Source organism: Juglans regia, chromosome 11, assembly GCF_001411555.2.
Source record: "Juglans regia cultivar Chandler chromosome 11, Walnut 2.0, whole genome shotgun sequence".
Lineage (NCBI taxonomy): Eukaryota > Viridiplantae > Streptophyta > Magnoliopsida > Fagales > Juglandaceae > Juglans > Juglans regia.
In genome coordinates this window covers 31,095,643-31,118,777 of record NC_049911.1, presented here as the reverse complement: position 1 = coordinate 31,118,777, position 23,135 = coordinate 31,095,643, and the positions used below count along the sequence as shown (strand labels likewise).

General features: G+C 34.9%; 3 protein-coding genes across 4 annotated transcripts; all 3 read left to right on the top strand.

Moving 5' to 3' along the window:
- The first annotated feature begins 4,116 nt into the window (after nucleotides 1-4,116).
- LOC109007095 (U-box domain-containing protein 30-like) lies at nucleotides 4,117-6,826 on the top strand. The gene is made up of 2 exons (XM_018986667.2): nucleotides 4,117-4,251; nucleotides 4,466-6,826. The coding sequence occupies exon 2, from the start codon at nucleotides 4,904-4,906 to the stop codon at nucleotides 6,257-6,259; it is 1,356 nt and encodes a 451-aa protein (XP_018842212.1). The 5' UTR covers nucleotides 4,117-4,251; nucleotides 4,466-4,903; the 3' UTR covers nucleotides 6,260-6,826.
- A 2,903-nt stretch (nucleotides 6,827-9,729) lies between these two features.
- Nucleotides 9,730-14,594, top strand: LOC109006948. Its single transcript, XM_035683037.1, has 3 exons — nucleotides 9,730-10,481; nucleotides 12,671-12,858; nucleotides 13,646-14,594. The coding sequence occupies exons 1-3, from the start codon at nucleotides 9,830-9,832 to the stop codon at nucleotides 14,129-14,131; spliced, it is 1,326 nt and encodes a 441-aa protein (XP_035538930.1). The 5' UTR covers nucleotides 9,730-9,829; the 3' UTR covers nucleotides 14,132-14,594.
- Nucleotides 14,595-16,226: 1,632 nt separating this feature from the next.
- Nucleotides 16,227-20,931, top strand: LOC108979608 (protein PHLOEM PROTEIN 2-LIKE A10-like). 2 transcript variants are annotated; one of them, XR_004797591.1, is made up of 2 exons: nucleotides 16,227-17,989; nucleotides 20,807-20,931. XR_004797591.1 is itself a non-coding variant. In XM_035682849.1 (1 exon), exon 1 carries the CDS (start codon nucleotides 16,627-16,629, stop codon nucleotides 17,902-17,904), a length of 1,278 nt encoding a protein of 425 aa, XP_035538742.1. In that variant the 5' UTR covers nucleotides 16,227-16,626; the 3' UTR covers nucleotides 17,905-18,316. The 2 variants fall into 2 exon arrangements, 1 of the variants encoding a protein (XP_035538742.1); XM_035682849.1 differs by lacking the exon at nucleotides 20,807-20,931 and having other exon boundaries at nucleotides 16,227-18,316.
- The last annotated feature ends 2,204 nt before the right edge of the window (nucleotides 20,932-23,135 follow it).

Sequence of the window (23,135 nt, the reverse complement as noted above, 5' to 3'; positions counted from 1 at the left end):
CCGTTGCTAAATATCTGTCTATTTTTTACTGAGCCTCTACAAAACTCCGGATGAAGGGAGTTTGTTCCAACCTCGCACCCTAGTCCAATCTACTTATTTTCCCAACCTCTGCTTATGGAACTTGTGGGGGGTAGGTGTAGGTGCCGCAATATTATCACTCTACATGACGATAAACTCAACAAATAATCTACTAAGGGTTTCCCGAACCCTAGCTGCAATAAGCTATACCCATATTTGCCCGTACGCATGACCCAATTCAAATACCACGCTATCCACATTAAATTGAGTGTCAAAGACAACAACCACATATAACAAAATAACAGCCATAGTAAAATATCTCAAATACTTGTCGTACTTTATCTTCATAACTAAAGTCATCTCCTGCAGCCTAATGTGACCAGCTGCGACTATGTCATCTAATTCTTCTTTTACCATACATATTTGCTGACAAAATTGATGTGATGTATGGTACAAAGTTACAGATAGAGTCGTGGTGACTTCTCAAAAAAACCTAAAAAACTCTACAAAAATATATGCAATTTTTCAATCATCATCTACAGGTTTCCCCAATCCCCCTGTGATCATCAAAATATTTAACATATTGAATGTCTTCGTCACCCAATAATGCAAATGCTAGCTTATATTCTTGTGCCACTTCGAACATAAAAAATGTTGAGTTCCACCGTATATGCATATCAATACAAAGACCCTTATTGGATGTTATGCCTGCAGACCTCGCAGCAACCTTTAATTTCTCCAATCTCGAAGGAGAATATCTCACCCATCTCATAGCAGTCCTGACCCGAGCAATCGTGTCATGAAGACCCCTCAAACAATCAGTGATAATAAGATTCAGAATATGTGCCACACATTTCACACGCAAACACTAACCATCCATGATTGTCTTATTTGCTTCTCTAAGATAGGTTTTTAGATGTCCTAGTGTGACATCGTTAGACGAGACATTATCAACTGTGACTGTAACAATTCGGGTCAACCCCCACTCATTTACTGCGGCCTCCTAGACCTTCCCAATTGTCTCACCCTTATGATCCGTGACTTTACAACATATTATAATTTTCTTATGCAATGTCTAATGACAATCAATAAAATACATAGTCAAATACATATAATATAGTTTTTCGAAATCCTAAATTAATTTAGAGGTAGGGTTTCGAATTGGAACCTTGAATTAATTTAGGGTTCCAATCAAAATTAATTAGCCACAAATCAAGTCATCAATGATCAAAATTCACACACATTACACAATACAAACAAAAAATAAATAAATAACACGAACAGATTCACACATAGTCATATATCGATACAAACCACATGCACAATCAAGTCTTCACAGCACACAATTCACAAAATCTCATCCTCCATCTCTAATTAAACCACATCATTCCTCCAATCTCAATTCCATAAAATATAAATCACAAAAAATAAAACTTTAATTTAGGGTTTCTTACATTCGGCGATGGAGATGGAGATGAAAGGCTACGACGATGACGTAGTTTGCTTGTTCTTTGACGGATATGAAGATTTGAGATGTGAGAGAGAGAGAGAGAGAGAGAGAGAGGGACTCGCGCCGGAGGGGTTGGATCTTAACAAATAATGAAACGACGCCGTTAGACATGAAACGTACGACGTTTTATGCGTGGTTTTTTTTTTAATATATATATACAAAAATACTTATATATTTTTATATATAATTATATATATTATATAGGGCAGGGCGGGGTTAACCCATATCCTGCCCTCGTCCCCTCCTTGGGTAGCAGATGCGGGTGGAGTCACTGGACAGCCTGCCCACCCCTACACGAAAGGGATTGATGAAGTAAATTCAAACATCAAGATGGAGAAATAAGGAAAATTGGGCCTCAAATTGAATCCATATTGCTCATTTGGCTCCATTTAGATTTAGAGATTAATTGAGTTTAGATAAGTTAAATAAAATATTTTTTTAATATTATTATTATTTTAGTATTTGAAAAGTTTAAATTATTTATTATATTTTATATAAAAATTTTAAAAATTTATAATAATAAAATGATATTAATTAAAATAAATTAAGATAAATTTTAAATACAAATCGAGGCTTAGAATGGAAAGAAATATACGAATACAAAGTAGAATCTAATATTTTATAACTGCGATTTGATTTGATCTGATCTGATATGCATCTTGTAAATTAAACAATGATGAGAAAAGGTTTTTTATGATATGCATTGACCAGTCAATGTACTATGTCGTGAATCAATGTCTGAAAATTACTTGAGTGATCGGAATTTAATTTATTTTAATGAATTCCCCCCAATCCTCCCTGCCTTAATTCCTCTGTACGTAATCCATTCGATTGTTTTTATTTTTTTTGGAGACATTTGTTAAGTGCATTTGAAAGACAAGACATCGACAATTATTGATCCGACGTATAAGTAATCTCAATAAACATTTATAATTTTTACTTCGCAACCCAGAGTTACAAAGTAAAGTGATGTTGATCATTAACTTGAACAGCTCACCTATTCGAGGGGCAAAAAAATATTCACAATATTTTAATATTCTACCTTCTATATTATTTTTAATTTTTAATTTTTTTTATTAAATATTTATTATATGAATAATTAATAAAAAAATTAAAAAAAAAAACTCAATAATTTTTTTAAAAAATATTAAAAATTAAAAAAATTAAAAATAATGTAGAATATAAAATGTGATGAAAGTTGTATAGTAAAATCGAGGTCAATCAAAACAGCAATTTATTAATAGTCTATATTGATCAAGATTATATCCAAAAAAAAATAATTTCAGTACCCTTATTTTTATCCGATCCAATTTCGTATAATTTCTGTGAACTTGAAAAATAATTTCGGAAACCACAGAAGAATATTGTACCTGCAATGTAAATTTAAAACAAAAAAGCTACGAGGCGGTCGTCGTTTTCTCTTTTTAGATGGATTTTCTTTTTTTAAAATCTCTCTAACAAATAACCAGCCATCCCAGCTATTCCGAGTGGAGCTTCCACTCCTCCCTCATTCTCCCTTCCGGTCAATGCCAAAAATATCTATCGGTTTTTTTTTTTCTTAGCCAATGACATCAAGATGTACCTATCTATTACTTACTGGTTTCCTACGACAATCACGCCCCCTACCACCAAATTCTCCGGTCTTCGGTCTTCGGCACCAATGAGGTTAGCAACTTCGAATTTCTTAGATTTGATTTTTATATTTTTTTCAAGAGAGGCGCGTGTACCTCCATTGCCAGTAACGATCTTATGTGGACACATCGACCAAAGGATTAAGAATCAAGATAAAATAGTCGTAAAAATTTATTTCAATCAATCCAGACTAATAAAATACAATACAAATAATTTATTACATTATAGTCTATTTATCAAATTATATAAAAATCATTTCAAGCAACTTTTTTCTTAATAAAAAATGGACAGAAGCTAAATTTTTTCTCCAATCCCTAATTTTATTTCTCTTGTATTGCCTTTATTTGTTTGATTCTAATATATTGTAACTTACGAAATGGTTGCTTAAAAAAAAAAAAATTAATAAAACAAGAAGGAGGGAAAAAAAAAAAAAAAGCAAGGAGTAGAAGCCCGAGGGGTGGGGGCCGCTAGGAGCGTGCTTTTCATAAAGTCCCAGCTCATAGTTTGACCGGATTTGATTGGGGGGTCGTTTTTAGACCTTGCAGGTTTGCACCGTTGCACGTACGGCTCCTCTGCCCATTTCCGGTATTGGGTTTGACCACTTTTGATGGTGTAAGAACTAAGAACGGCGGGCGGTAAGAAGGTGCTTCTCCTCTTGCAATTGCTTTGCTTTTGAGGGTATACAGACACTTACACGTGCTAGTGGGAGCCGTGCGTCTTCTTCCCCCACTTTTTGCCTGCCTGCCGTCCTTTATAAGTCTTGGACTAAACCTTTATTTATTTTTAATTTAGCAACGTTATTTATTTATTTGGATATTAAAGTGAGAGAGGATAGGAATGCACGTGTGGTGTGCATTGGTTCGGGGTTCAACTACCGGCTATAACCGGTCCGTGGTGGTGTTTTACTTCTCTCGAGAATATTATAAAAAATAGTAAAAGAAGTAAAAGAAAAAGGAAAAGATTAAAAACACTCATTTATGGGGCTCTCATTACATGCTTCAAAAGAAAACCTGTAGCGGAGGAGACTGCAGAAGATAGAGCCTTTTCTTCTGCTTTCCTCTCTCTCTCTCTCTGTGGCTCGTGGTGACTTGGTATGATTCATCAATTTTCCTACCCTTTGGTGTCCATACCGTTCCAAATATTTTTGCCAATCTATCAGTTTTATTTTGTTTTGTACTAATTGCGAATCTGATGCGTGGATACTGTTCATGTATAATGAATCTGTAGCCTTATTTTTTCACTTTTGATAGCGTCTTTTTCACTGATCTGGTGCTGATGATTTCACACTTTTCTTTGATCTTGAAGAGGAAGTGAGCTTTGGTATTGGGGAAGAAGATTACAACTCCATCATTTCCTTGTTGATGATGACGATGACGGTAGTGAAGAAGAATGTGACCCTTTTGACCAGATAGAGAGAGAGAGAGATAGATCAGGTAAAGAAAGAAAAAGAGAGAAAGAAAGTGAGAAAGAAAGCCAAGGATGGAGAAAAGATGTCCCCTTTGACGGGCATTGTTGCTCGTCGATTGCCGATGAGAGAGATAGCGAAAGAGAGACAAGTGAGTGAATTTCTGAGTGAGAGAGAGAGAGAAAGAGAACACTCACCCCCTTTATCTTTCGCACACGCTTCTTGTCCTCTGGATGTGATGGGTCTCCTGGAATTTTAAGGGTCTCTCTGTCTTCTCTTTCTTATCAATAATCTTCCTCAATTTCTTTAAGCGTCTTGCGAGGAGGGTTTTTGATAGAATGCCGATGTACCAGCCCTCTAGTCGGAAGAGAGATGTGGGGGACGGGAAGCTTGATGTGGGCGGCGATGGGGAAGTGTTGGATCTGGAGACCGCTGTGAAAGATGGCATTTTGGGCGGAGATGGAGCCTTCTTCGGAGGCGGCGTCACCGATAAATTGGATTTAAAGAAGATGGTCGCGGAGCTCGAACTCATAGATGTTCCCTCAGTTTTTATCTGCCCGATCTCTTTGGAGCCGATGCAAGACCCAGTGACCCTTTGCACGGGCCAGACCTACGAGAGATCCAACATTCTCAAATGGTTATCTTTGGGCCACTTCACTTGCCCCACCACGATGCAGGAGCTGTGGGACGGTTCAGTCACGCCGAACACAACTCTGCACCAGCTGATTTACAGTTGGTTTTCGCAGAAGTACTTTGCAATGAAGAAGAGGTCGGAGGATGTGCAAGGCAGAGCTTTGGAGCTTTTGGAGACGCTGAAGAAGGTTAAGGGTCAAGCTAGAGTTCAATCTCTTAAAGACCTGAGGCAGGTCGTTGTTGCTCATGTTTCGGCGAAGAAGACTGTGGTGGACAACAACGGTATAGACTTGGTTTCTTCTCTGTTGGGGCATTTCACTTCGCATGCAGTTGGGTCGGAGGCAATTGGGATTCTTGTGAATTTAGATCTCGACACGCAGTCGAAGGCCAATTTGATGCAACCCGCGAAGATATCGTTAATGGTAGACATGCTAAATGAGGGGTCCATTGAGACCAAGATCAATTGCACGAAATTGATCGAAACGCTGATGGTTGGGAAGGATTTTAGGTCGGAGATTGTCTCAAGCTTGAGTCTTTTAGTGGGGTTGTTGAGGTTGGTGAAGGATAAAAGACATCCAAATGGGGTCTTCGCCGGTCTCAGTTTACTGAAAACAGTTTGTTCCCACGAGTCCATTCGGAGGTCTGTTGTGAGCATTGGGGCAGTCCCCCAATTGGTTGAGCTCCTGCCCAGTTTGAATAATGAGTGCTTGGAATTGGCTCTTTATGTGCTAGAGGTACTGTCCACTCTTCCAGAAGGAAGACAGGCTTTGAAAGATTGTCCGAACACGATACCGAATGTGGTGAAGTTAATGATGAAGGTTTCGGAGAGCTGCACTCAGTTTGCACTGTCAATCTTGTGGGCTGTTTGCAAGCTTGCCCCAGAGGAATGTGCCGCACTTGCTCTGGAGGCAGGTTTGGCGGCTAAACTGCTGCTTGTAATTCAGAGTGGTTGCAATCAGGTTATGAAGCAACGGTCTGCTGAGCTCTTGAAATTGTGTAGTCTAAATTACACAGCTACTATCTTCATTTCCAAGTGTAAGCTTACACGAACGATACAATGAAGGAACACTGGCAAGGTGTTGAAATACATCTCAATTATTTTTTTTCCTTTGGCCTGGGGGACCAAGGAACCAGAGAACTTGTGGGAGCTGCAGATTTGAGGCTCAGATTCATTGGGTTTCTGAGGTACCCTTTCCTCTTGTGCATATTAAGAAATTAGATTCTATCGGTTAGTTTCAATTCAAAAAGCAGCATAAAAGGCGGATTGAGTTCTATATTGTTTAGTGCATAGGTAAAAACCCTTTTGTCTATAACCCGGCAATTTAGCGTCAATAAGCCCCTGAAAAGTTTCAGCTCAGCTATTTTTGTTTGTAAACTCTACCAATCTTGAAACTGGTAGCTGATTGTTCCAAGCCGGAAACAGGGGACAGGAAACTTATACAAGCATGAGTTTCGATTTTGTTTTCTTATCCAAGATAATTTAGTTTTTTCAAATGGCTGTCCTGTACCAATTGTCCCTCCCTCCTTTGAGTCTCACTGTATTCGAGTTTGTAGAGATTGTTTTGGCTTTGTACCCAAAAACCATGAACACCCAGAAATTAAATCATGGCTTTTTGCTTTTTCAGTTATTTATAAATAGTAATGAATTGAATAATAAATGGAGTTATGTGAGGCTTATCTAAATTAAGTTTAAAGTGTGTTTGGATGTTAAGATAAATTTTATACTTTTTATAAGAAGTTAAAAAAGGTTATGAGTAGTGTTTTAAATTTCATACCGTATCGGTTAGTACAGTTGAAAATTTTTGTACCGGCTCAAGTATTCTAGGTATTTCGCACCAGCCCAAATATCGGCCTGTATTTTGACTTTTAATTTTTTTTTTTCCGAACTACAAATTTATTTTTTTATCCTTAATTCAGATTAGACTATTTATAATATATATATATATATGTATTTATATATAATTTATTCATATATAAATTATTATTTTAGAATATAATTTATATATATTTATATATATAATTTATTCATATATTGATTATTCCAAAACGGTACCGGTATCGAAATATTTCATTTCAGTGCATTGACCAATATATCATCTGGTACAGTATTCAAAATATTGGTTATGAGTCTTATTTATAAAAATGTGTTAAGTTGAAAAAAGTCGTGGGTTTCACGTGTAAGAAAGTATTGAGTTGAGATAAGTTTAGTAATTTTAGAATTGAATGTTTAGATGTTAAATTCAATTTAAAACTTAGTCAAATTCAATTAATTCAACTGAAGTGAGCTGAATTTTGCAACTAAATGCAGCCTTAATATGCACGGTCTTGCACTTATCCAGAAATTAAAAATCTGCTCAGGCTTTGGATGAAAACAAAAGGAACTAAAATGAACCAGCTTCAGCTTGTATTATAATCGGTCCCCATCCAAAATCGTGTTCTTTCTCTGTCTATTTGCCTGTCATTTCCGTCTCTGAGAGGTGACCAAAATTGAGAGAGAGACAACTGACAAAGGGTCACGACAGTGTATTTAGTGGAAAGAGATGAGACAGAACGCTTGTCATATGCCCATTTATTCATTGTTTCATACTACATACAGCAACAGAAATAAAATCAAAGCTGAATCATGGCTTTTGCTCACATCAAGTTTTAATTGGTAATGAGTAATAACTCCAAAACTGAGAAGCAGCAGTCATATCACTGATACAAGAACCATAAGTAATTGGAGGAATTGACTTCACTGTACCCCGAGGTCTACCGGCTCAAACCAGCGCATTCATCCCACCATTTTCACGTCAGAAGATCAATTGAAAACTTGTAAGATTTACAACAACCAAAGCACCTACTACTCTCTCTCGTTTTCTCTCCAGAGTGCCTATACCAGAAATTTTTTCGTTCACCGGAGAGGAGGGGTTGATGTTTCGGCTCCACCCACACCTCCCAACCTCTGATGTCACAGCCTTTATTTTTATTTATAGTTTTCCAATAGCATCGTTTATCATTATCGATTTGCTGCTTTCTGGCGATCTAGAGTGGACACGCACTTCTTCCTCAGCTTCTTCAGGTGTCAATCGTCAAAGTGGAGGAAGAAATCCGCCTATTTGTGCGGCGCGTGATCCTCATACGCCTCCGTGCCTTGGAGAGCACTCTACCACCACGTGCGGTAGTTTCGGATTCTACGGCTTCGAATCTTTCAGATCTGACTGTTCTCTTCACTCCAGCTGCGGCGCATAGCCGCACGCGCCGCCACTTCCAGTAACGCTCCCTCGTCGGCGATTTGTCATTGTTTTCAGTTACTACATTATGTTTCCGCTTTTCTTAACTAAAGATCGAGTGAAAGTGGATATGACAGTTCATTCTAGCCAATCCAGACCAACACGTTGCAGCACACCCTTTTGTACTGCAGCTTCTAGTTGCAGTTTTATAGCCTGTTCATCATACTATTTAAAAATCGTCACCAAACAATTTTCTTTTGTGGGAATTGAGTTGGAGTCAATATTTTAGCTTCGATCACCTTTTTTAATTTTGTATTGTAATATGTATTGGTTTTAATAAGACTGTAAGAGACTCTCACTCTATCAAATTTATATTTTGTATGTATTAATTTATGTATAAATACTTTATTTGTCCGAAAAAAAACTTTTAAGATTTTTACTGCAATAAATATGATAAACGGAACGAGCAATTGAATCTGAGAGATTTATGGGGGTGCGATTACTCTCAAGACACTGACAAAAAAGGCGGCGTGTGATTGGAAGGGGGATTACTATTGTAACGATATCTTGTGTTTATCCTTGTGCTAGAGGGTCCCCAATCCCAATGATGCAACTTTTGTTGTCATGAATGTGTTCTCACGGCCATCCCCTTGACTAGGGAAAGCAAAAGCAACCTCAAATCTTGTCCACCTGAAAATAAGTGCAGGCAAGACAGCTCAAATATGGGCGGGCATCTTTGAATCAACCCCAATAATGAAATTGTCCATGATTCTTTAAGAAAATGTCATTCAAAGCTTGTGTTGCATGTTTTTCTTTTTTTTGAGAAAAGCTTCCTTCATTGACAACAAGAAAATTACAAGATTGGTGAAACAATGGAGTTTCCTCCATGTTAACAGCTCAAGAAGTGGTCGACACTGTAAAGAAGTATATCTTTCTAGCAGACTAGTTTTGTAAACATATATTTACCAACCATGATTTTTGGTTAAAATGGCTAACCCGGCATATAAAATTTCCAATGTAAAGAAGTATATCTTTCTAGTAGGCCCAATTTTAGATGATTAGGTATAATATCAAAGACGTGTCTTGATTTGATACGATTTTACATTTACCATGCGCATTAACAATTCTTTGTTTAAGGGCCTTTTTGTTCATTTTATCTAATTTTAATTGATAATTTAATTATTATTTATAATTTATTTAAATAAAATTTAAATAATAACGGGCCCAGATATGCGTGGGCCTAAAAGTAATGAAAAAGGAAATAGGAGGTTCAACGTTTTTATTTTATTTAATTTTTAGTTCCTTGTGGATCATGGGAATGGGAGGTGAAGATAGTTTAATTAAGGTCGTAAGCACCTTTTTAACACCCGCCTTCCCGTCATCGCCTCCTCCTCCCTAAATCCAAAAAAAATTTAAACAATGTCGTGGTTTGCTCGTTCTCTTGCCAACTCCCTCCGACTCGACGACGATAAGGACGATGACGACGACGAGGATAACGACGTCGTATCCGAATGCGCTAACGATCCAGACCCGCCACCATCTTCATCTACCAAACTAGCACCAGCACGCCATCAACAACAACAACAACAACAACAACAATACGAACCCGAAGATAATGACAGCCAGGTAGAAGAGGCACAATCTCGAGGTGTCAAAGACGACCTCTCCGAACTCAAGCAAACCCTAACTCGCCAAATCTGGGGCATGGCCTCCTTCCTCGCACCCCCTCCATCGCAACCCTCCACGCTCTCCCCACATTACCGCCATTCCGAGCCGTCCGATCAGTCTAAGTCCGGTGACAGAGAGGATCCGTCGGATGACGCGGCCTCTTGGATCCGGAGCGATATCGGGGAGGACGAAGGGACGTTCAGGAGCGGAGTCACGGAGATCTCGAAGATGGCGTTGAATTTTCTTCCCTTTGGGTCGGAGAGATACGAGGGACTATTGGAGGAGCGTGGTTTAGGAGAATCCGTAGGGATTACCGAGGAGGTTTTGGCGTTTGCGAGGAATATCGCGATGCATCCCGAGACGTGGTTGGATTTTCCACTGGATGAGGAGGAGGACTTGGATGGTACGTGCCTCTTCTGTGATTCCAATTTGGTTTCAATGTGGTTGTTTAAACTCTATTACATTGTGGAATATGATGCATTGGCTTCCTTGAAATATAATTTTGGGATTTGAACTGTTAATAGTTGAATCAGCATCTAAGTCTATCTCTAGTAATGCATAATTGGTTGTTTTGGCTCTCATATTAATTGCCAAATAAAAAACAAAAAATGCTTAATTTCTGAAATTGTGTTAATTTTTGCTTAATTTTTTTGATTTGGAACAGTAAATTACCGGGCTTTGATACTGACCTTCACAGGGCTTTGATACTGCCATTACTTTGGGATTCCATAATATGACAAGATGGATTAGTTAAAAATTCTGGGGACTCTGTCATACTTTTAACCACCTATAATCCCTGGCTTCCATGTTCTGTTTAAGAAATGATATTTATAATTGTAATATGTAAGTATTGTATAGTCGTTTTGAAAAAAATAAATAAATATAAGATTTATATGAAAAAAATTAATTTTTTAATAATAGAACTTACTCTTTTTCTAAGCGATTCCACGATATTTACACTTTCTACAATTATATGTAGAATTACTACTTCTATTTTGATTTGATGCCCCATTTTGTTCATTGTTACGAAAGATTGGAATTTATAGTAGGATACAGATTAGTAGGGGCGAAATTAGGATTTTCGGTTTACTCATATTTTTTTAAATTTTAAGAAAAATTTATAAATCAAAAATAAATCTAAAAAAATATTTAATAATATAAAGGTCGTTATATTTTTATTGTATAATAGTATTACTCTTAATAAGTGAATAAAAAAATGCATGTGAATAATTAATAAATTCTTCACTAGAGAAAATAAATTCTTCATATACTCTCTATCTCTCTAGAAATGTCTATATGCAAGAATCTTCTATATTTGTTTTAACTATTAGATAAACTCTCTTAAAACTTTTAGCTAGTTAACTGATTAATAAGTAGTTAAAAACATCTCAAAGGTTGTAAAAGAAGATTAGGCCTCGTTTGTTTTCAGAAAACATATTATCACATATCATCTCATCATTACAATTTTTTCAACTTTCAATATAAAATAAAATAAACAATTTAACTTTTTCAAATCTCAAAACAAAAATAATATTAAAAAATATATTTTAACAATACTTTATTTAACTTTTCAACTTTAATCTCATCTCATATCTAAAAACAAACAAGCCCAGGTGATAGGCAAGAAACTCAATGAAGTCGAGAATGACCTAGATGAAAAAAAAAATAAAAAAATCATGTAACTATATGATATCATTGATATGAAATTAAACAAATCGTACAATGCACACCAAAGGCAAATAAAGAGAGATAGAGATTTCAAATCAAGGCTATTATGTTAATGGACTTAAGGATATTTGAGTGATATACTGTGTGTTTGAGTGTTGGGAGGTAATTTTAAATATTTTAAGAATACTTACACTTAAAATTGTAATTATTCAATATAGAAGACTAATTTTTAAAACTACCGCCCTCCCAACATAGCTTAGGTAAATTAGTACCAGTGTAAAACATAGCTGAACTTCCCTTCATCCTTTTTCCTCAAGCAAAAGTCGCGATTGGTGATCTTGTTCTCTCTCTTTGGGCAGAAGTGTTGTAGCTGGTTTGTTACGGTAAATTAGTAATTTTTCCCGAGTATGTACCAACTCCCCCATCCATTTTTTATTTGCGAATTTTAGATACTTTAATGAAATTAAATAAATATAATACTCTCTCTAAAATGCCTTTAGGCCAGCAAGAAAAGTGTTTCCGCTTGTATACTTTATGTGTAGTTGGGCTATGCCTATTTACTTGTCTTAATAAAACTTCTTATGACTTGTACAAAAAAATTGAGGAATATGGGACGTTATTGGGTAGATCAAAAAGGAAAGCACGTCTTTCCTGGGAGTGAATAATCATGTGCTAGTTAAGTGGCTGAAGATCTGCAACATATCCGTTGTTCAGGGAGATGGAGATTATAAACCATGCAATTATGCTTACAAAAATTTAAAACGATGCATGGTGAAGGCAAGGAGGCGGGCATTAGAAAGATAAGCTAGAAAAAATATTATGCTTCCTTCTAAATGCTCTATTTGCAGTTGCTAGTGATAACTGTTTGAGTGCCTGTTTTATAATTCATCCTACACTCTTACAGCTTTCTTTGCCTTGGTATAGATTTTGACATGTCTGATGCCCAACAAGAGCATGCTTTGGCTATCCAACATCTTGCTCCCAGATTAGCTGCCCTGAGAATTGAACTTTGTCCTTGCCATATGAGTGAGAGTTACTTTTGGAAAGTCTACTTCGTGCTTCTGCACTCTAGACTTAATAAACATGATGCGGATATCTTGTCAAGCCCCCAGGTGAGGGTTCCCCCCCCCAGTTATTATTTTGACCAAGTCCAAAGTAAGTTCTAGTTTCATTAGGCAGTTTTTTGAAAAAAAATTTGGACGTTAGATGAATTGATCTTGGGTCATTATTATGGGTTTGAGCACGCCATCAATTGATTGGTTTACACACTATCTTTTTTTTAGTTTTTTTAAGTTTTGTAGATGATGAATGAATTATTAACTTGTCACTACACAATGTGAACTATGGATGGAATTTTGTTATAATTTTACATTCTTTACCATATGGTAGACCAGATTATGTTTAGTTTGTGTATTTAAATTAGTATCTTGTGCGGTTGAACTTTAGTATGATCTCTCCCCTGTTATTTTTTAGGAATGTGATTCACTAAACCAACTTCTTCTGACCTTTGAAAATATTCTATTCTTGGGCATATCTCTGCTTATAAACCTGTTTCTTCTGAACTTTCTAGATTTTCTATTCTTGGGCATTGTATATCTCAGATTTCTAAACTTCAGTTGCAAGATATATGGATCTTGTGATATTATTAGTAAACAAAACAATAGACCTCTTCTGGTCTAGTTTCGTACTTGGATCAGTCACAATTATCATAAATAACACTTTTGAGTCTGTAATTTTTCAAAAATGGATGTTTTTAGTCCCAAGTTCGCAAGGACACCCTTTCTCTGTTGTAGTCTTAAAATGTTAAAGCAATCTTTGAAATCAATGTTCGCATGATATATAGGGTGTGCTTCTACAGGCATTAGTGCGATATACAATGGTCCAACCTGTTTCTTGCAGGTAGTGGCTGCCCGAGCAATGTGGATGCAGGAGCTACAAAAGATAACAAAGGAGAATACTGACTGGTTTGCAAGAAGCACTTCCTATTCAAAAGACAGTGCCAACATACTGGAGGAAGATTTCGATCCTATACCACCCATATTTTCATTTGAACCTTCAAGCTCCACTGTAGCTACAGATTTTGAGACTGAGAAGCACCCAATTGAAAGTACTGAGTTGGAATTTATTGATAAGTCTGTTATTGTGGAGGAACCAACAATTAAGACTGAGAACAAGGATTTACTTGGTGGTCCATCCTCTAAACTACTGGTACAGAATTTTGAAGATGATGAGGATGACTGGCCTGAGGAAGATTCTGAAGTAGGTAGGTATAGTGGAGCTGCCATTTGTGTGGGGAATGAAGATGACATATCTTTCAGTGATCTTGAGGATGATGATTATTCGATTGTACCTATAACATCAAAGACAGTAGCATCAAAGGGTTAGGAATCTTGACGACAAGTCCATGATTACGCATGAGCTTTTTGCTGATTGGACAGAAGATGGAGCTGGAATGTTTTCCAACATGAAACTCTGCCCCTAGGTTTTTCAAACAAATTCCTCATCTGTACTAAGACTGACCAGGGTTCAAGTGAAGGTGTCGCATGAGCTTTTTGTACATAATGAATGGTAATCTGTTTTGACTGGTTGTGTGAGAATTGGAACAAACACATTCGAGTGATTCGCTAAGGTACAAAGCTGTTGTCATCGATGGTCAAAGTTTTCTGAAGATAGGATTGCGAGGACTGGGCGAGATAACTCCTGGAACAAAAAATATCATTGTATTAGTTGTTGCACACGTCATGCCTCATTTTAAGGATGCGGCTTTAGTTTTTCTGTATTTTTTCATACTATTTTTGGAACATCCTCCGAATGCTACTGCAAATAAGTTTTTTTTTTTTTTTTTTCAGCGTGGTTGTGTCAGCGGCATGAGGGAAAGGAAAGGGGTACTATTTTTTTTTTTTTTTTCAAATTCTTTTAGACAATGTTGATAAATGATAAAAATATTTCCAACCATGAAAATGAGAAATATGAATATATTTTTTATTGATATTTTATGAAGAAATTAATCTTGTACAAAAACTATAGGAAGCGATATGAAATATGAATGCTTAAAGCTTTAGAATATTTTCGTTTAGTTTGATTTTTTTTTTAACCACAGATGTAATTTACCGTTGTCAATCCTCTACCCATAAATATCTATATCAATGTTCATAATAAAATGACTTTCCCATTATTCATGTATATTATAAAAATAAATAAGTGATATTTTTCTAATCACAATTTTGTTGAATTATGTGTAAGTATTCTTTGTATATTCATTTTGTGGGTTGATGTTAAGAAAATTAAATTCAAATTCTTCACATGCATTTACTGCCCACATGGATAATCTTGATACTGACTATCAACTTTATTACTTAGGTACTGGGATATTCCCTCTCCCCCGCATGCATTTATATTTCCTGAAGAAAAAACAGGATAGGTAGTTGGAAACCAATAAATCATAATCTCTGAAATGGAGATTTAGAATTCAAACCTCCATCTTTCAAATGTATAAAAAACAAAAATCATCTTTCTTTTTTTTTAATGAAAAATTCGTTATGATATTAAGAAATGCTAATTGAAACCAGTTTGTTCCCTCCATCTTATTGCTTATGTATTATATTATATTTTTAAATTTTTTTAGATATTGACTATTAGTAAAATTATGTATTTTTTTAATTTGTTTTTAATCATCTATAAAAAAAATGAAAAAAATAACAAAAAATTTGTTAACTAGCAGTACGTCCCACGATTACTAGCAGGATCCTTATATATTTATGAAAATTCATTCATACTATTAAAATAATTTATTAAATGATATCAAAATTGTAATGAATAAAATATAACAATTTCATGATATTTCTAAACCTGAGTTCAAAAGGAGAACACGTCAAGAGGAAATAAAAAAAAGAGGGAAGGAGGGGACAGATGGACGATGGAAGACAGAGTGTGAAGAGGTAAAATGGATGATATGACATGAAATAAATAGAAGTAACATTAAGCAAAGGAGATAGGAAATTAAAGGTACGAATACATACGATTTTATGGACTTTTGGCAAAGATTTATTGGAGATTTCACATTCTTCAACCTCACCATAGAGACTCCAGCAAGAGAATAAAAACTAGATGATAGAACTTAAATCTCTATTGTACAATAAAGACTAGAGACTATGAGAGATTGTAAACAAGTATGTTATAGTAGATTTTTTCTTTCTGAACTTTTGTGGACGTAAATTAAGTATCGAACTACATAAATCTGTATATTTTCTTCTATTTATTTTATCTATATTTATTTATTGTTTACAATCCTAAATGTATGCATGAACATCGTATAGCCACACCAGACCACCATCGGGGCTCTACACAACACAAATCGAAGCCTAAAATAACCCCGCGGACCACAAATAGATCTTTCTTCCTTTCCATACCATTATGCTATTTTTAGGCGTTACCAAAAATATTATCGAATCTTAGAATCATTTTCCTTCTTGAGGCTTGAACAATTATTGTAGCTCCTGCAAATATTTATTATTCAGATATATAAATTGATTTTATATGGCTAAAGTTCCCTCGACCGAGGTGTAATTCGGATCAGGAGGAGAACCAGGAGGTCGTTGTCTTCGTTTAGGCAATCAAGGCCGACCTCTCACCGTCCTCTGCATTATATTATCCAGCTCTCGCACTTCTAAATTTATGTATAGGTGATGTCAACGTACTCGACCAATTTGCGTTCACATCTCAATCACACTGCACCGATTATAAACCGGAAGCCTAGAATCTATATACCTCGATCCTCTAAATAGCCCCCTTTTGCATCTTTTTTCATTTTTCCCCCTTTTGGGTGCCTCAAATTCTAGGGTTTCAAAAACTGTAGGGTTTGATTGGTCGCTCTGCTAAGTATGGATCTCGAATTGGGGAAGAGGACCTTGGATTTTTCTCGGAGGAGAAAGAAATGGCTTATTCTTCTTGCCGCTTTTGGTGTCTCCAGTTACGGTGTTTACAAGGTCTATCATTTACCGTCTGTGGTCAATAAGAGGAAGAGTCTTGTTAAGCTCTTTCGAGCCTTAATTTCCATGGCTGAGATGGTCGCGGATTCGGCGGACACGATCGGCATCGTCTCCAAGGACTTGAAGGAGTTTATCCGATCCGACTCCGACCAAATTCCCAATAGTGTGAAGCAGATTTCGAAAATCGTGCGGTCAGAAGAGTTCTCGGAATCGTTGGTTGGGGCTACGCAGGCTTTGACGATTGGGATTTTACGAGGTTATAAGTCCGAGTCGAGGATTGACAGGGAGTCTGATACGAGTTCGGCAAGTTCGAGCTTTCCTGATGGGGTTTTGGAGAAGCTTTTCTCTACGGCTGGGACCGGTTTTGTTTCGGTTGTGGTTGGAAGCTTTGCGAGGAACTTGGTTTTGGGATTTTACTCCAGTGATGTATCCATGGATGGTCCTGGTGTGTCCCAACGCGGGTCAAGTTTATCAGACGAGCCTGGTTGGCTAAATGTGATTTCTGGTGATAAATCCAAGGAACTCATAGCAAATTGCATTGAAGTTTTTGTAAGCACGGCAGTTGCTGTTTATCTAGACAAAACTATGAATATTAATATGTATGAGGAAATGTTTAGTGGATTAACCAACCCCAAGTACCAAGACAGAGTGAGGGACGTTCTGGCTACTGTTTGTAATGGTGCCGTGGAAACCCTTGTAAGAACATCTCACCAAGTATTGACGAGTTCAGGTCCAGGTTTGAAACCCCGTTCAAGTTCTTCTTGTTCAATAGTTGATCAGAGCGAAGGTACAAGTGCCACCAAAGATGAGTGTTTTGAGCGAGAAGCTTCTCCAAAACATCTGGAAGATGGGAATAAGTTTGATCAAATTCAGGATAGTGAGTGGGTGGGGAAGGTTTCTTCTATGTTGGCAGTGCCGAGCAATAGGAAGTTTGTTCTTGACGTGACTGGGAGGGTGACTTTTGAAACAGTGAGATCCGTGGTGGAGTTTCTCTTTTGGAAGCTTTTAGATGGCTTAAAAAGAAGTCTTAATGTAGTTCACGAGGAGGTTGTGGAGCGAGGTTTGGAAGTTGTCAGATATTTCGGTGCAAAGTCTTCTGTTATCGTTACCATATGTCTTGCCTTGTATCTACATGTTCTTGGTGGTACCAGGATTCTCTTGCCCGCTTAGTTCAGCGGGATTCTCCCTCCCTTATCAAGAGCTTTTCATGGATATTTCAACGACTATGCTAAAGTTGCTCCTCAAGATAATTTTTGTATGTAAATCTTTGTCACTCTTAATTGAAATGCTCGTTGGGCCTACTTCATCTTGATTGATAGACTTGTTTTTTGAAAATTCTTCGTTTTCCTCTGGTTACCCCTTCTAGTGACATGCATATATGTATGCAAAGCGCGGTTTGAAACTGAAAGGTGTTCCACGAACATAGTTGTATTTCAGGGGTGGAGCCACAGAGCTTTATTGTTGTATTTTTTTGGTGGAACGGAGGAGGGGAATGGGACATTATGTTGTGGTTATTAGATTGGCAATTAGGATAAATTTTGTAACGCTCTCTATATAGATGGCCCCTTCGAAGGTTCATTTATTTTCCGGAAAATTATACATCACCACCCTCAAACTACCCCTCATTTTGCAATTTACACCTCATTTAAGATTCAATCTTTGAGATTGCATCGCTACATCTATTTCTCGTCATCTTATGGTCAGATTTTAATGATGGGGGTAAATTATAACTTATGTTCCAAATTGAGGAACTAAGCGACCAATAAATGTGTGATTTCTCCTCCAGAAATGATTTGTATAAGCTTTAAATAGTCAAGCCTTATGCAAGCCTTTGTAAAAAAATAGACTCCACTTTTAAAAAGTGTAAAAAAAATTATTTTTTATTAGTGAGACTCATTTTTTTACAAGAGGCTTGTATATAGCGTTACTTTTTTTCATCTACGCTTTATGGCTTCCTCCATTTTATTTGCTGTTCATTTGGCTCTTTCTCTTGTATTTAGTGAGTGTCATGGTGTGCCCTGTGACTTCATTTTTGAAGAAAGGTTACTCCTCAAGTTTAAACTCTTTACTCTGAAAATATTGTGATTTGCCGAAACCTTTCAACATCATTCTACCATACTGCCTTTACTGTTCATTCTGTAACAGAATATGATATTTTGATGTGTCTGTGATTTTGATACTGTTTTCTACCCAAAAAGATGGGTTTGTGGTCCATGTAGAAACGATAATTTGAAGAATTTTTTACTGTTACAATTAATTTTATAGGTTGATCACTCTTGCATCAATCTTGAGTTTTTTCGTTTCCATTTTGTTGCCAACTTTTTAAGCTTAAGCGTGGTTTTTTTAGGCCTTGTTTGTTTTTCAAAAACATCTCATCTCATCTCACCTCATCATTACAACTTTCCCAAATCCCCACACAAAATAAAATAAACAATTCAACTTTTTCAAATCTCAAAACAACAATAATATTAAAAAATATATTCTAACAATATTTTATTCAACTTTTTAACTTTAATCTCAACTCATCTCATCTCATCTCTGAAAACAAACGAGCCCTTAGTTGGCTCCTCTGTTGTTTGCAGTAAAACTGTGAGAATTGTAAGTAGTTTTACTCTTCCTTTATCCATTTTTCTTTTGTTTGATGGCACTTAGTGGACCTTATTTGTCTTCTTGGGACATTTTCATATGTGATCGAATGTTAGTGAATCAGATTTTTTGGTCCCTGTGATTGACCTTGCTCATGATCTTGTAAATATCTTCATAAGTGGAGTTTTATTGTCAGGGATTTTGGAACGACCCTTGGTGTAGATGTCTCCGTCATTTTATGTTTTACATCTTTTGTTTGTAAGGCATGATGCCTTTTCATCTTGGCCTTTGTTTTGTTAATTTTGCCATACAAAAACCATAAATTTTACTTTTGTAATTTGGTTTAATGGATCCCTAGATATGAAACCGTTTGTTTGTTTTATTCCCTTGTCACTTTGAAGATAACTGCCATTGGAGGGAGGTGACACTGAATAGGATTGGCATTGAGGTAATTAGTAAGGGACTGAAAGGCTATGTAATTACATAGACTGGTGGAAATGTATATGGATCTCATAAAATATGAGGATGGCAATGTAATTATCCTGAGCTTTACTTGATTCAGAATCTTCTTTCCCTTTTGAGATGGATTCTCCCTTATTCGGTTTTTAGGAGAGGAGATTTTGAAAAGTTGTTTCTATATAAAAAAAAAAAAAAATGTTGTGATTAAAGAAGTTACCACTCTAACATTTTAAGAATGATTTTATAGCATCAGAGCAGCTGAGACATTTGACATGAAAGTGGGTACGGATTGTGCAGTCTGAGTGGGAAGGTTCTGACTCCTTAGTGGGTTCAATGAACTACTTTTTAAGTTGACTTACCATACAACGCGCTTATTTTGTGCACAAATTGCCATTTAATAGATGTCCTAGTAGTGATTGTTCCTGTTCCTGTTCCTATTCCCAATGCTTTTAAGTGATAAGGGAGTTTAACGATCCCTTTATCAGTGCATTATACCTGCATATCTCGACCCTTTAAGCTTTTGAGATGGTTGCACACCTTCACACCATCCTGAAAGAAATAGTTTGTGTGCATATTGATATCGTAGTTATAAACTGTGCCGTCTGAGTGGGAAGGTCCTGCCTGCTGACTCCTAAATGGGTTGCGCGAACTACTATAAGTTGACCTACCATTAGGCGCACTTATTTTGTGCGCAAAAGTTTAAGGTTTGCTGGTAGTGATTGTTTCTGTTCCCATTACTTTGATATGAGATTTTGAGTTGTATCCTTTGTATCTCGACTCTTGACAATTTCTGCTGCTTTCTACATGGTTTCACCTCTTGACCCCCCGTTCAGAAACGAGTTTATAGGTATTTAAAGCCATGTTTGCAGTGTTGCTTTCGAGTCATTTATTGATACGAGTGGTTTGAATTTGTATGGATTAGAATTTAGAGGTTTTGAACCTTCTCCTTGTGTTTGAATTTGTTTAAACTTGTGATAATTTAGCCGAGAATTTGCCATTTTTAATGCGTTGTACGACTTTTTGACAGGATGACTTGTTGGCAGGATGGGAAAGCGAGCCATGGATTATATTTAGAATAATGTTAATATGCTCCTCGTTTGCTCTTTCATTTTATCGTTTATATTTTTATTTATTTTATTTTATTTTTATTTATTGATTAAGAATGTAACTATTAATATTGGTATATTTTTTTATTTTTTAAAAATATTTAAACATATATAAATAAAATGAAAAGAAAAAAGAAAAAAATAAAATTTATATTATGGACATGTCTAACTGTTAAAACTAGACGGGACACTAGCACTATCCTTATATTTATCCTTGGGTAATCTTGGCTCGTGAGGATTAGGGTACGTTTGGGTAGTGAGAAGTGTTGAGAATGTTTGTGAATAGTTATGAGTAGAGATTGAAATGAGTTTGTGAGTCCCATTGAGTATTTTGAATTGTTTGGATGTTTGAAGTATGTTCAGTTGACTTTTGAGTAGGTAGTTGAAAAATATATGGGTCTCATAAATATTATAGTGATTTTATTTTTAGTAATAAATATTATAATGATTTTATTATAGTGATTTTATTTTATTTTTATATATAATAATGATGAATATTATAATGATTTTATTTTTAATTTATATATAATAGTGATAAATATTATAATGATTTTATTTATATATATAATAGTGATAAATATTATAGTAATGTTATTTTTTATTTATATATTATAGTGATTTTATTTTTAATTTATATATAATAGTGATAAATATTATAGTATTTTATTTATATATAATAGTGATTTTATTTTTTATTTATATATTTTAATGATTTTATTTTTTATTTATATTTAATAGTGATAAATATTATAGTGATTTTATTTTTTATTTATATATAATAGTGATAAGTATTATAGAATATTTGTGAATAGTTATGAGTAGAGATTGAAGTGAGTTTGTGGGTCTCATTGAGAGTATTTTAATTTGTTTGGCATGTGAAGTATTTTCAAAAGTACGAGAATGTTTGAAAAGTATTGAGAATATTTTAGTACCCAAACACACCTTTAAAGTTGTTCGATTTTAGAGTTACAGCATCTCATAATTTTTTTTTTTCTTTTTGAGAGGTAACTCCTCAATAGGCAGTAGCTCATAGCTATATTGTGCAATTAGAAATAGGAAATAGGAATAGATAATGCTAGAGCTCCCGCTGCTTGTAGTATGTGTTTTTTTATGTATTTTTTTTAAGTTATTTTTTACATAATTTTTTTAACATTTTTAAATATTTTAAAAAATAAAATAAATTTAGAATATCATAAAAAAATACTTCTTTAATCAAAAGTAAAAAAAAAAAATGTTAAAAATACTTCTTTAATTACAAAGTAAAATAAAAAATATTTTTTATGATTTTTTATTTTATTTCGTGATTAAGGAAGTATTTTTTAATAATATTGTAAATTTTTTTGTATTTTTTCAAAATATTTAAAATTATTAAATATATATATATATATATATATATATATAAACACATAAAAAATACATAGACTCTAAGGAATTGTGCAACGAGATATGTTGAAGGGTATCCTTCCCTAGATGTACCGCTTTCTAGCTCTCTCGCCAATTTTTTTGAGAGCGCATTGCGGCATTGGTACTCTCTTTCTATCACTTTGTTAGAGCATAGCTGCTCTTTTTAGCTGATAACTAAAGGCATTTATCCAATGACCCAGCATTTTGATTAACTTGATTAAATTTATTTTTAAAATTTAGTTAATATCATCTTTTTTAACATTTACCTATTCTATTTAAATTTAATCTCCACATTGAATTATCCATTCACTCTTTATATAATAATAAAATATTATTAATTTAATAATTTTTTTATTTAATTTTTTTATCACATTTTATATCTCTATCAATTAAATGTTAATAATAATTATATTCTAATTAAATTAATATTAAAAAAATCATATTTTCAAAAGTCATTTAATGTTAATAAAAAAAATATTTGATTTAAACTCATTTAAAATTCTATCTAAATTTTTTAATTATAAACCAAATAGTATTTTTATTTGGAGTGAAAAATTAATATTTTAATGTTTGTTTGGAATGAGAAATTAATATTTTAATGTTTGGTGAATCAATAGTGATTCTCTATATTTGACCAATCACTATAGTAAAAGTCTAAATTATTTTAAATTTATCCAATTCAATGTGAGATGTTTTTGATATTAATTATGTAAATTTTAACCAATCTTCTTATTTATTCAAATCAATAAGAATGCTCTTACTGAATGCAATTAACGGAAGTGAAATTAGAGAAACTCGGTGTTGCATATGTCTATTGTGGGATCCACTCTTAATGAATGCGGATGT